The 11,670-nt window shown below is 38.1% G+C and overlaps 1 protein-coding gene across 11 annotated transcripts in view; it reads left to right on the top strand.

Annotated features, from left to right (window-relative positions):
- The window catches only part of kst (spectrin beta chain, non-erythrocytic 5 kst), a 377,873-nt gene that overhangs the window by 349,309 nt on the left and 16,894 nt on the right, over positions 1-11,670 (top strand). For 10 of the 11 annotated variants that reach the window (XM_076172895.1, XM_076172894.1, XM_076172904.1 and 7 more), the window contains 3 exons: positions 1,514-1,702; positions 5,283-5,409; positions 8,987-9,079. In XM_076172895.1, coding sequence (XP_076029010.1) covers positions 1,514-1,702; positions 5,283-5,409; positions 8,987-9,079 — 409 coding nt within the window. The remainder of the gene's footprint in view (positions 1-1,513; positions 1,703-5,282; positions 5,410-8,986; positions 9,080-11,670) is intronic. The other variant, XM_076172903.1, reaches the window with a different exon arrangement.

Below are 11,670 nucleotides of genomic sequence, written 5' to 3' on the forward strand. Positions count from 1 at the left end.
CAGATTTATTTCTTTGCACATCTGTAGCACCTTGCAAAATGTGATGCTCATGTAGCAGTGCTCCTTTTCTTACACTACTTTTTTTTTTTTTATCTATTTTTTCATTTCTGATCACTTGACCATGGTTCATTGCTTCCATGGTTATACTCTGGTGTGCTGGACATAAAGACTAACAAGTTAGAAAGTAGTTTGCTCTTTAATGAACAACAATTGTAGCCCTGAGATTCACAGAGCTTAGCCGTCCTAAAGCTTTCCCATAGCTCTCATTGGGAAGAAATTTTGAATTGCTGTCTATTTGTAATTATGTGGATCTTTGTATTTCATTGGCAGTTGATGACAAGTCTGTTGAAAGAAACACCAAGAGAGGATGGAGCATTTATTAGTACAACCTTTAGGCTGTTGCAGCTTGATTAAGTACTTGATAAAGCTGTAATAAGTGAAATGTCATACTAACAAAGGCTCCTTCACTTGTGGTGTTTCTTTTGATGTGGAACTTTGTCACCGTTTTATAGTAATAGGAGGGGAGCAGCCACCTGGTGTTAGCTTTCTATGTGTAAATAAGGTGAGGAAATACAGTTACAATTGGAGAGTTTTAGGCATCTTAGTTTCTTGTGGATGAAGGGTTATCCCTGTCTCCTGCTGCACTGCTTGGGTCAGAAGCAGTGAAGCAAGATGTGGTATTTCCAAAACAAGGCCCAACAGCTGAAAGTGGTTTACTCCACTGTTTCTCAGATTTTGGTTTTATGTTCATGTATTGTCTTCTGGTTGGTGGAATTTTATTGTACACCCAGGACTGGTTAGTATTGGTCGAGACCTTTCTTGCATTTGGGCCAAGGTGTTTGAGATGGATGCTTGAGATTTTATCTGGTTCTCCTGCATGAATTTTTCAGTTTCTTCATTGCATTTTCATTGACTTTGGAACTTAGGGGGAACCAAGAATGAGGTGGATGGGTGAAATAAAAGGAGGCACTGTATACAAAAAGGAATGTCAAGCAGGGAATGGAGATAGCAAGATGTGAGAGTGGAATGGTCACAAGTGGATGACAGTGACACAGCCATTTTGTCTGATCTACGAGTACATTTTCTCAAGTGGATGATGGTGGAGGGTTGCCATATAATGAAGCTGTTTTAACTGTTGGGCCCTGCTGTGAATCTTGCTGCTTTACCTATGACCCAAGCATTGGATAAGGGCCAGGGATAAACTTTCATCCATGAGAAACTAAGGTAGGAAGAATGGATGTAGGGTGGGTGTATGCTTTGATTTGGCCATCCCTTTATCAAGCAAAGAAACTTTTTTTAATCTGTATGTATGTTGGAGAAGGTATATTACAAGTCCAGCATTTCTTCCCAAAGATATTTATAGGCAAGCTCAAGGACTGTTGCTAACTATTGTCAATGGCTGCAGATCATGTTCATTTTCACAAATTTAAGCCCAGCACACCAGTGTTGACCGTGATAATGATGTTTACTGTTTGGTGATTGTTGCCTTGGTTGGTGCTTGCATGAACCACAGGAGGGTGATGGGGACGTGCCATGCCGGGATTCGGACAACTCTTCGGAACAATCTACACCAGAAGTACAGCACAGGACAGGGTTGGGTGGTGTGGTCAGTTCCCATCCAGAAGGTGCTGGTGGGGGACTAGATCCTCACCGACCTCTCTCTCAGTCCCTTGACAATCCCATATATGCCAACCTAGAGCAAGTAAGTATAGTATTAAGAAAAGTGGCAGGAGACAAAATTTTATAGAAAATATTAGTTGTAAAGGAAAGACAATAAGATATAAATAAATAGATTGGACAATAATCAGGCCATACTTTGAAATACAAGTAGATATGGTTATACTTTTTCACAAATTTATTGTTTTGTTATTTTTGCACAGAAATGAAGATGTAAAGTAATGATAATAGAAAGCATTATTTTTCTTTTTCATATTTTAGAACCCTGTACTGGGGTATAGACTCTTGAATACAGTCATTACTTTAAGGATTTTACCGAGGGCACCCATATGAACCCATAGTTCCCATCATTTGTCTGTAAGAAAAGAAATCCCATCATGTAGAGCAGAGGTTCTCAACCTTTTTCCTGTTATGTACCCAAGAGTCATCAGACCATCAACCCATATCCCCATTAACCCCTTCCATACGGTGCCGCACACGTAGGCGTCATGGACTTAGATCTCGGTGGCAGCAGCCAATGCCAGCCGTACGACGTGTCGTAATAATACTCGCATCATAAAATATAGTCACCGCTTATATCGATCGTTCTCTCTTCACCCGTGAATTTTGATAACCATAGAAAATGCGATTACAAAAGAATTAGAAATAATGTCATTATGGAGGGGCGACTACAATAGATATAATCAAGACGCCGATATGGCAGCCTCGCGAATACACTCGCTCCCCATGACGCCTACGTGTGCGGCACCGTATGGAAGGGGTTAACCTGACACAGAATATAGAATGGTAATATATTAAGACTAATTAAATATATGCTGTCACCATGCTGGATATCAAATGGTTCAAAGTGTAACGACTTTAGTCGTCAGTTGCATTAACTTAAAAAAAATGTACAATGTTCTCTCTCTGCAGATTTAAGTGTTTAAATAATCTTTTGCTAGTCATCTAGGTACCTCCTACAAACCATCCTGTAAACCTGAAGTTGAGAACCCCTGACATACAGGAATGGTGATCCACAGTTTTACTATTACTATCCCTCCTTTTGTCCACATGAATCGTTCCCCAACTACTGCTAAGTCTTCACTTCTTCCTTTTCCTATCCCCCTTTGGTGGGAGGGAGAAAAGAATGCATGCGTTTCAGAGCATGTCATATAGGTGAAAAAAGCATGTACCAAAATTGAGTGGGAATTGCAAAAAAGAGGGACTTGTTCAACAAAAGATGCGAGGTAGTAAAACAAAAGAAGCAAGGCATGTGAAAAATGGGAAAAGAAAATAAATGAAAAAAAAAAAAATAGTAATAATACAAGAGCACCAGAAACAAATACAGAAGAATTAGAAGGTACTTGAAATGATGAATAACACCTAATCAGTATTCAGCAAGGAAGAACATGAAGTGAATGAACTTTTAAAAAGAAAACCTAGAAGAAAGTAAGCCTCCCAAGCCATGTCTATCTATATACCAAGGGCCTCTTCCCCCATTTAAGGGAGGTAGCCAGTCAGGGCACATGCCCACTCATTTTCTCTTTTTCAAACCAGATGGTATTACAAATTGAATAATAAGAGTGCAGAGAATAGTTGATTGACAAAATACACCAGTTGATAATGTATCCATTGGAAGGTAAAGGGTGCCACAGGATTGGAAGATGGTGAATATGGTACAAGTCTATAAGTAGAGAGGAACCTTAAATGATATTATTATAGACCCATTATGTAATGAACCAGTTAAGATTTTGATAGTGGTTAAGGTGTTACATATGTGTATTGTGTATTCCTAGATTTGAAAAAGGCCTTTGACAAAGTACCACACAAAAGATTAATATGGTAATTAGAAAATGCAGAAGGCCTTAAAGGGAGTATAGTACTGGAATGGGAAAAGGACAAGTATGTATGAGATGAAATGCCTGAGAAGTATGGTAGGGGTTACTAGACTGGATAGAGTGAGAAATAAGGAGGAGAGTGAGGGTGGAAAGGGAGTTGGAAAATAGGGTTGATGAAAATATTGGGATGGTTTGGACACGCGGAAAGAATGAGTGAAGAAAGATTAGTAAAAGAGGTGTGGAAGGCAGAGGTGGAAGGAGTGGGTGGAGGATGGGGGGATGAGGGAGTATGAGTGAATAATATTTTGACGCAGCCCAAAGAAATTTCTCCCCCATTTCCTTTTTTTCTGCACAAGGGGATAGAGAGAGGGGAATTGCCAATTAAATGAAGCATCTTTGCTGTGGATGTGCTTTGTCTTGCTGTATTGCTTCTGACCCAGGGCAGTGGGCGAGGTGCATGGATGACCTGTCATCTAGGAGGAACCAAGAAAAGAGTGAGGGAGAGGTGGTGAATGGGAGTGGAGTATGTGGGGATGAAATGGGTACGAGTGGATTATGCCTTTGACTTTTCACCACCTCCCTTGTAAGGGTGGAAAAGCCTGTGATATATGTATGTATAAGAACAACAGTTAGATATGAAAAGGCGAGTTGAAGAGAAGTTACTTTTGGGTTACCACATGGTTCAATTTTGGTACCTTTAATGTAATTTTATGAATAGAATAATTCACTATTTTAACTAATTTTCTAATGATTGTGAAGAAACTTAAAAATGAAGATTGCAAACAACTAGAGGAAGATGTATATCTATATACCAAGAGCTTTTTTACCCCATCATAAGGGAGGTAGCCAAGTCAAAGGCACATGGCTACTCCTACCCATTCCACTCCCCTCCACTACCTTTTCCTCCCTCTCCATCTTACCTCCTGATGGATGTTGGGTCATCCCTGTTTCCTGCCCATTTGCCCTGGGTCAGAAGCAATGTAGAAGCCAGAGATAAGGTTTATCAATGGAAATGGGTGTAGAAGATGAATGTCAGTACAAAGTAATTTAAAATCTTGGAAATGAAATCAGAGTAAGAAAAGTGGGGAATATAAATTGGAGACAAAGGAGGAAAAGGACTTGGGGATGATTTGTCACAGAAAATTGTATAGAGAGAGTAACATGAGAGACTTGGATTATTGAAGAATATAAGAGTAACATGGATGTGGACATGATTAAAAAAAAAAAAAAAAAAAATAGATAAAAAATAACACTGATTAATCCCAGACTGCACTTAAAAAAAAGATATAATGAAAATAGAGAATACAAAGGGCAGCAACCAAAATGACCCAAAGTTCAAGTGATAATACTTAGACTTCCCACATTGGAAAAACAAAAAGATGAGAGGTAAAATGATATTTAGATCAAAGAAAGAGAAAAAAAATTGACCAAGAGCTACTGGTATAATATGAAAGGTTATGAGGCTATAGTGAAAAGTTGAAAAAGTAATATTAATTGAAAAATGTAAGAAAGTATAGTTTTTCAAATGTATATTTGCGGAACAAGTTTGATGAAGCTATGATCCAGACTAACAGCATAAACAAATTTAAGGCAAAATTTGGTAAGAAGAGACTGAGCACAGCTTCAACCATGTATACTACTAGTTAAAACTGTATACTTGTGGTTAGGCATATGCACAGAAACAGATATTGCTGAATACTTTTTTTTTTTTTTTTTTTTTTTTTTTAACTTCAGTGTATGGAAAACATTTTAATATTCCATAATCAGCATATTTAACTTGAATTTCAGATGCAAGATAAACCTAAGCCACCTGTTCCTCCAAGATCCAGCACAGGCAGTAATCGATCATCTCGATCATCAGTAGGCGAAGAGGGACCAATTTACCAGAACCGTATATCTGTCGTCCCTTCATATGGTTTGTGACCTATTACATTTTTAGTATTTGGTACTGTATGTGTATGTATATTTTGAGGTTATGAAAATGAACAGGTATCCTTGAAAGATTCATGAATATGTGGTGGGAGTTAAAGGGGTAGATGAAGGAGAAGTTGTGGATAATGTGAATGAAGCTGTATATGCTTGTCAAGATGACAACAAAGTGAAAATGTATGTGGGTGACAGTGAATTAGAGATGGCATGCACCAAGTTAGTGACCTTTTTCATGAAAGATGTACACCAAAGATGAATGACAATACAACAGGGGAAGTAAAATGGTCCGCTTCTTTTGCATTTAAAGTAGGAAAGAGTGAAAGGGATGATTGTGATTGTAACTCACCCCCCCCCCCACACACACACACAAAATGCTAGAAGGCACAAGGCATACATTAATTGAAATACTGAAAGGAGGAGGAAATCTAGTAATGGGTGATTTTTAACTCTAAAGAAATATGTTGAGAGGAGATGACAGTGAAGGGTAGACAGGACCTTTGGGGAAACATATTACTCAACATAACCAATGAATACACAATGACTCAATGGGTAAAAGAAAATACCAAATATAGAAATGACAAAGAACTTTCAAGACTAGATTTAATATTTACATCAAAGCCTGAAATTGTGGATAAAATTGAATTCAAGACACCAATTTGGAAGAGTGATCACATACTACTTGAGCTGGTAGATGGTCAGTAGGTCACCTCTCTCTTCTTTGCTTCAGAGTTGGTAACTCCAGTTGAGCCAGTCTCTCCTCATATGACAAGTTTGCAAGTGCAGGTGCCATTTTTGTGACTGCTCTCTGGATTCTTTCTATTTTCTTTATATTATTTTTGGTACTGGGTGACCACAATGTTGCTGCATATTCTAGTCTAGGCCTTATCAGTGTGACCAATGTTTTTTTTTTTTTAATTAATTCTTTGTCCAAATATGTAAATGCCACTTTTATTGATCTTAGCAAGTTATAGGATTCTCCAACAATTTTGTTTATCTTTTTATCATAGGACAAGTCGTTTGAGATGATTACGCCCAAATCTTTTTCGGATCTCTCCTTTACCTCCTTGGCTCCAATTTTATATTGTCCTGATATTCTGTTTTTACTTTTTCCAAACTCCATTATGCTACACTTCTTAATATTGAAGTCCACTTCCCATTTCTGACTCCAGTTCCATACCTTATTCAGGTCTTTCTGTAGTGATTCTCAATCCTTTTCAGTTTTTACTTTCCTTAACAATTTGTCATAGTCTGCAAAATTGTTAAAGAAAGTACTGATATGGACTCTGACTCCCTACATAGATTTGAACAGAGTTTGGGAATGGAGCTAGAAGTAGGAAGTGGACTTCAACATGTAGCATAATGGAATTTGGAAAAAAAAAAAGCATATCAGGACAATATAAAATTGGTGAAAAGGAAGTAAAGAAAGTGGGATCTGAAAAAGACCTGGGAGTGATAATCACAAAAGATATTTCCTTTGACAAACATATAAACAAAATTGTTGGCAAAACCTATAACTTGCTAAGATCAATAAAAGTGGCTTTTACTTGGATGAAGAAATGGTAAAGAAAATACTAGTCACACTGGAGTATGCAGTGACACTATGGTCATCCAGTATTAAAAAGAATATAAGGAAGATCAAGAGAACCCAGAGAGCAACTACGAAGTTGGCCCCAACACTATAAAAACTGTCTTATGAAGAAAGATTGTCAAAACTAGAATTACTGACTCGAAGAAAAAAGATAAAGAGGTGACTCTTTGACCATCTACAGAATTATGAGCACTATAGAAATCCTTGATAGATAAGACTTACTAAATTAGGATAAGAGGAACACGAGAGGACATGGAAGGAAGCTCAAAAAGGACAGTTATAGAAGAGACCTGGGGCAGGGGGGATATCATCCCCACAGAGGGGTGGTATGGAACATACTAGACGAAACAATATTGTGTAAAAAAACAGTACAAGAATTTAAGAGCAAATTAGATATGGTGAGATACAGAGATAGAGCACCATGAGCATAGCTCCCCTTCCCATAAGGTGCAACTAGGTAAATACACATACACCATATACAGAATTATGAGATGTGTGGAAGTCCTTGATAGAGATGGCTTACTAAATTGGGATAAGCGAAACATGAGGACATGGAAGGAAGATCAAAAGGGACATTTATGGAAGAGACCTGAAAAAACAGCTTTCCCATGGAGTGGTATATGGAAAATACTAGACAAAACAATAGTGTGTGCAAAAATAAAAGAATTTAAGACCAAATTAGATATGGTAAGATAAGAGATGAGACACCATGAGCATAGCTCCTGGTCTTGTAAGATACAACTAGGTAAATACAACTAGCTAAGCAAATACAGACACAAATCTTCTATAATATGCTCTTTAGACAGCAGTGAATCCAATCTGGGGATGGTTAGAGAGCTGTCAGATGGAGTAGGTTGAAGAGTGCTGAGATGGTTTGAGCATATGGAAAGATTAGCTTGGGGGTGGTAAGGATTGCAAATTAGAGGTAGATTGAGTGGAATTTGTGGAAGACCAGGAAAGGGGTGGATGGACAGGATGAAAGTGGGGATTAAATACAAGAGGAGTGTATCATACAAGGAAGGAATAGTGCAAAAGATTGGAGTGAATGGAGAATATGCTGCAATATTTTTTCATCCATTTAAAATGTGTTTAGAAATAATGCAGCCTAATGGGATACTCATCTTGTCTGCTCTGTACATTTTCAAGTGGGAAAAAGGGGATGGGGTCACCATATAACCAGCTTCAGCTGTCTGGTGATGCTCTTGACCTAAGAGGTGTGGTGGGGAACAGGGATGACTCTTCATCCACAAGGTATAAAGATGGGAGAGGCAAAAAATGAGTTTTGGATGGGTGTGGGTGTATGTTTTGTTTCAGCCACTCCCTTGTAAGGGAAGAAAGACCTTTTGGTATACATGTATGTCTATATATGGAAAGCCCTCTTACAAGGGAGGTAGCCAGCCAAGGCATGCATCCACCCTCCAGCCATCCATCACCCATTTGTTTTCCCTTTTATCTTGGTTCTTTGTGGATGAAGGATCCCTGCCCCTCACCCACTGCCTGGGTCAAAAGTAATGCAGCACCTCCACAGCAGGGTCCAACAGCAGAAGTTGGTTTATCCCCACTGTTTCATTTACATGGAAAACCTTCCTTCCACACCCACTCCCATACAACATGTATAATGGATGTATTTATATTCATAAAGGGGTTTTTCCCTGTCTTCTCTTTTTCTGCATAAGGGTATGGAAGGGGCGGGGTTGCTGATTAAATGAAGTGGCCTTGCTGGGGATGTGCTTTGTCTTGCTACATTGCTTCTGAACCAGGGCAGTGAGCAAGATGGAGGGATGACCCGTCATCCAGGAGGAGCCAAGAAAAGAGGGGTGGTGAATGGGAGAGGAGTGGGTGGGGATGAAATGGGTGGGAGTGGAATTATGCCTTTTGGCTTTGGCTACCTTCTTTGTTAAGGGTAAAAAAGCCCTAGGCTGTATGTAGATTCATAAACAAAAATAAGGTTTTGTGTGTGCTTTGTATTTTGCAGAAATTTCTCAAGGGACAGAAAAAACATATCAAAATTATCCAAAGGATAGATCAAATGGCCACAGAAGAGATTCGGACACTCCCAATGGAGATAGTAAGTAAAACATCTTTAGATATGATTTCCAATATGTTTTGTTTAATACAAGTTGCATCCCCACCCCCTCTTTTTTTTATGTTCATGCATGTATGGACATGATTTTTTAGAATTCAAAATATATGTTAATTCACCCCTTTATTGCTGTATTGTGCTTGGTGCTTCATGTTGCATGATGTTGTTGTAGCATTGTTTTTGTAGCATATGTGCATCTTGGTTAAAAATGTAGGATGGGAGAACTAGCATTCTAACATGCACAAGCACATGCATACATCCAAATGATGGTGCATGTTAACACTAGTAAAGGATGAAATGTTGGATTTGAGAGAGGTAACTATTAGGGTACCACAGTGTTGGGTAATGGCACCAGTAGCGCTCATGAATGTCATTATGATGAATGGAGTAGTTAAGTATGGTAACTTGTTTGCTGATGATGCCATGATCACGAAGAGAGGGAAATGTGAAGAAGACTTAAGTTTCTTGAGAAAGATTTGGATATTTTTTATGAATGGAACTAGGATTGGAAGATTAAATTTTATTTCTCAATGAGAAATACAAGATCTAGGAAACAAGCTAAAGCAAAAAGAGACAAACAAGGATTTATGAAATTGCAGCAACCAGGAGGTGTTCATCACCATGTGTGTGTGTGTGTGTGTATGTGTGTGTGTATATATATATATATATAAATATATATATATATATATATATATATATATATATATATATATATATATATATATATATACACACAGTGGCTGCGAAAAGTTTGGGCGCAAAATTATAGGCGCCCCAACTTTCCCCTAAACTCAAAACATGCAAAAAATACAACTTTCCACCCAAACTTTTCGCTATTTTTCAATGCTAGCGTTTGTACCCGTATTTAGCCAAGACAATACACACTATTTGGCAACTCTGTTTAGGCGCACTCGATGTCACATGGAGTCACTTTCTAAACATCTCTCACGGAGAGTAGTCTTTTTTTTTTTGCGGTGGTCTCTGTTTTTGTGCCTTGATATCTCCGTAATGGGAAGTGGTAAAGAGCTGGAAAGAGACACAGTTGTTACAATCATAACCCTCTATAAGGAGGGTTATAAGTGTAAAGATATTGCTACTCGTGTGGGAATTGGAGTGCGTCAAGTGCAAAAGTGGACCAAGAAATTTCGAGACGAAGGAAGTGACATCATTCGTACTCCAAAGCATCGCTCTGGTTGGCCAAGGAAGATATCAAATCGTACTTCTACGGTTCTAACTGCCTCCTACGGTTATTAGGAGGCAGTTAGAACCGTAGAAGTACGATTTGATATCTTCCTTGGCCGACCAGAGCGATGCTTTGGAGTAGGAATGATGTCACTTCCTTCGTCTCGAAATTTCTTGGTCTACTTTTGCACTTGACGCACTCCAATTCCCACACGAGTAGCAACATCTTTACACTTAAAACCCTCCTTATAGAGGGTTATGATTGTAACAACTGTGTCTCTTTCCAGCTCTTTACCACTTCCCATTACGGAGATGTCAAGGCACAAAAACAGAGACCACCGCAATAAAAAGACTACTCTCCGTGAGAGATGTTTAGAAAGTGACTCCATGTGACATCGAGTGCGCCTAAACAGAGTTGCCAAATAGTGTGTATTGTCTCGTCTAAATACGGGTACAAACGCTAGCATTGAAAAATAGCGAAAAGTTTGGGTGGAAAGTTGTATTTTTCGCATGTTTTGAGTTTAGGGGAAAGTTGGGGCGCCTATAATTTTGCGCCCAAACTTTTCGTGGCCACTGTATATATATATATATCCTTGCAGTAGTCCATGTATGTTCAAAACCATTTATATTTTTCCTAGCATCAGTATATATAGGTGTGTGTGTGTGTGTGTATATATATATATATATATATATATATATATATATATATATACATATATATATAAATATATATATATATATATATATATATATATATATATATACACACCCATATATACTGATGCTAGGAAAAATATAAATGGTTTTGAACATACATGGGCTACTGCAAGGAGATATATATATATATATTATATATTTATATATATATATATAATATATAATATATATATATATATATCCTTGCAGTAGCCCATGTATGTTCAAAACCATTTATATTTTTCCTAGCATCAGTATATATGGGTGTGTATATATATATATATATATATATATATATATATATATAATATATAATATATATATAATATATATGGATGGATGGGGTGGGGGTGGGGGGAGTGTCTGTTGAGGGAGGAGTGGAGAAGGCGGAAGATGGGGGTGAGTGGAGAATGGTTGTGTATGGATGATGCTGTGATGCATGGAAGAGAGTGAGGTGGGGTGGGGGTGAGTGAGGGACTATGTGTGAATGATATTTTGATGCAGCCCAAAGGGATTTCTCCCCATCTTTTCTTCAGCATGAGGGGATGGAGAGGGGGTTAGCTGATTTAATGAAGTGGCCTTGCTGTGGATGTGCTTTGTCTTGCTATATTGCCTCTGACCCAGGGCAGTGGGAAAGATGCAGGGGTGACAACAATATTTACAACATATAATTTGATTACCATGGACACATAATAGAT

Source organism: Oratosquilla oratoria, chromosome 33, assembly GCF_046742065.1.
Source record: "Oratosquilla oratoria isolate Oo_2021 chromosome 33, ASM4674206v1, whole genome shotgun sequence".
Lineage (NCBI taxonomy): Eukaryota > Metazoa > Arthropoda > Malacostraca > Stomatopoda > Squillidae > Oratosquilla > Oratosquilla oratoria.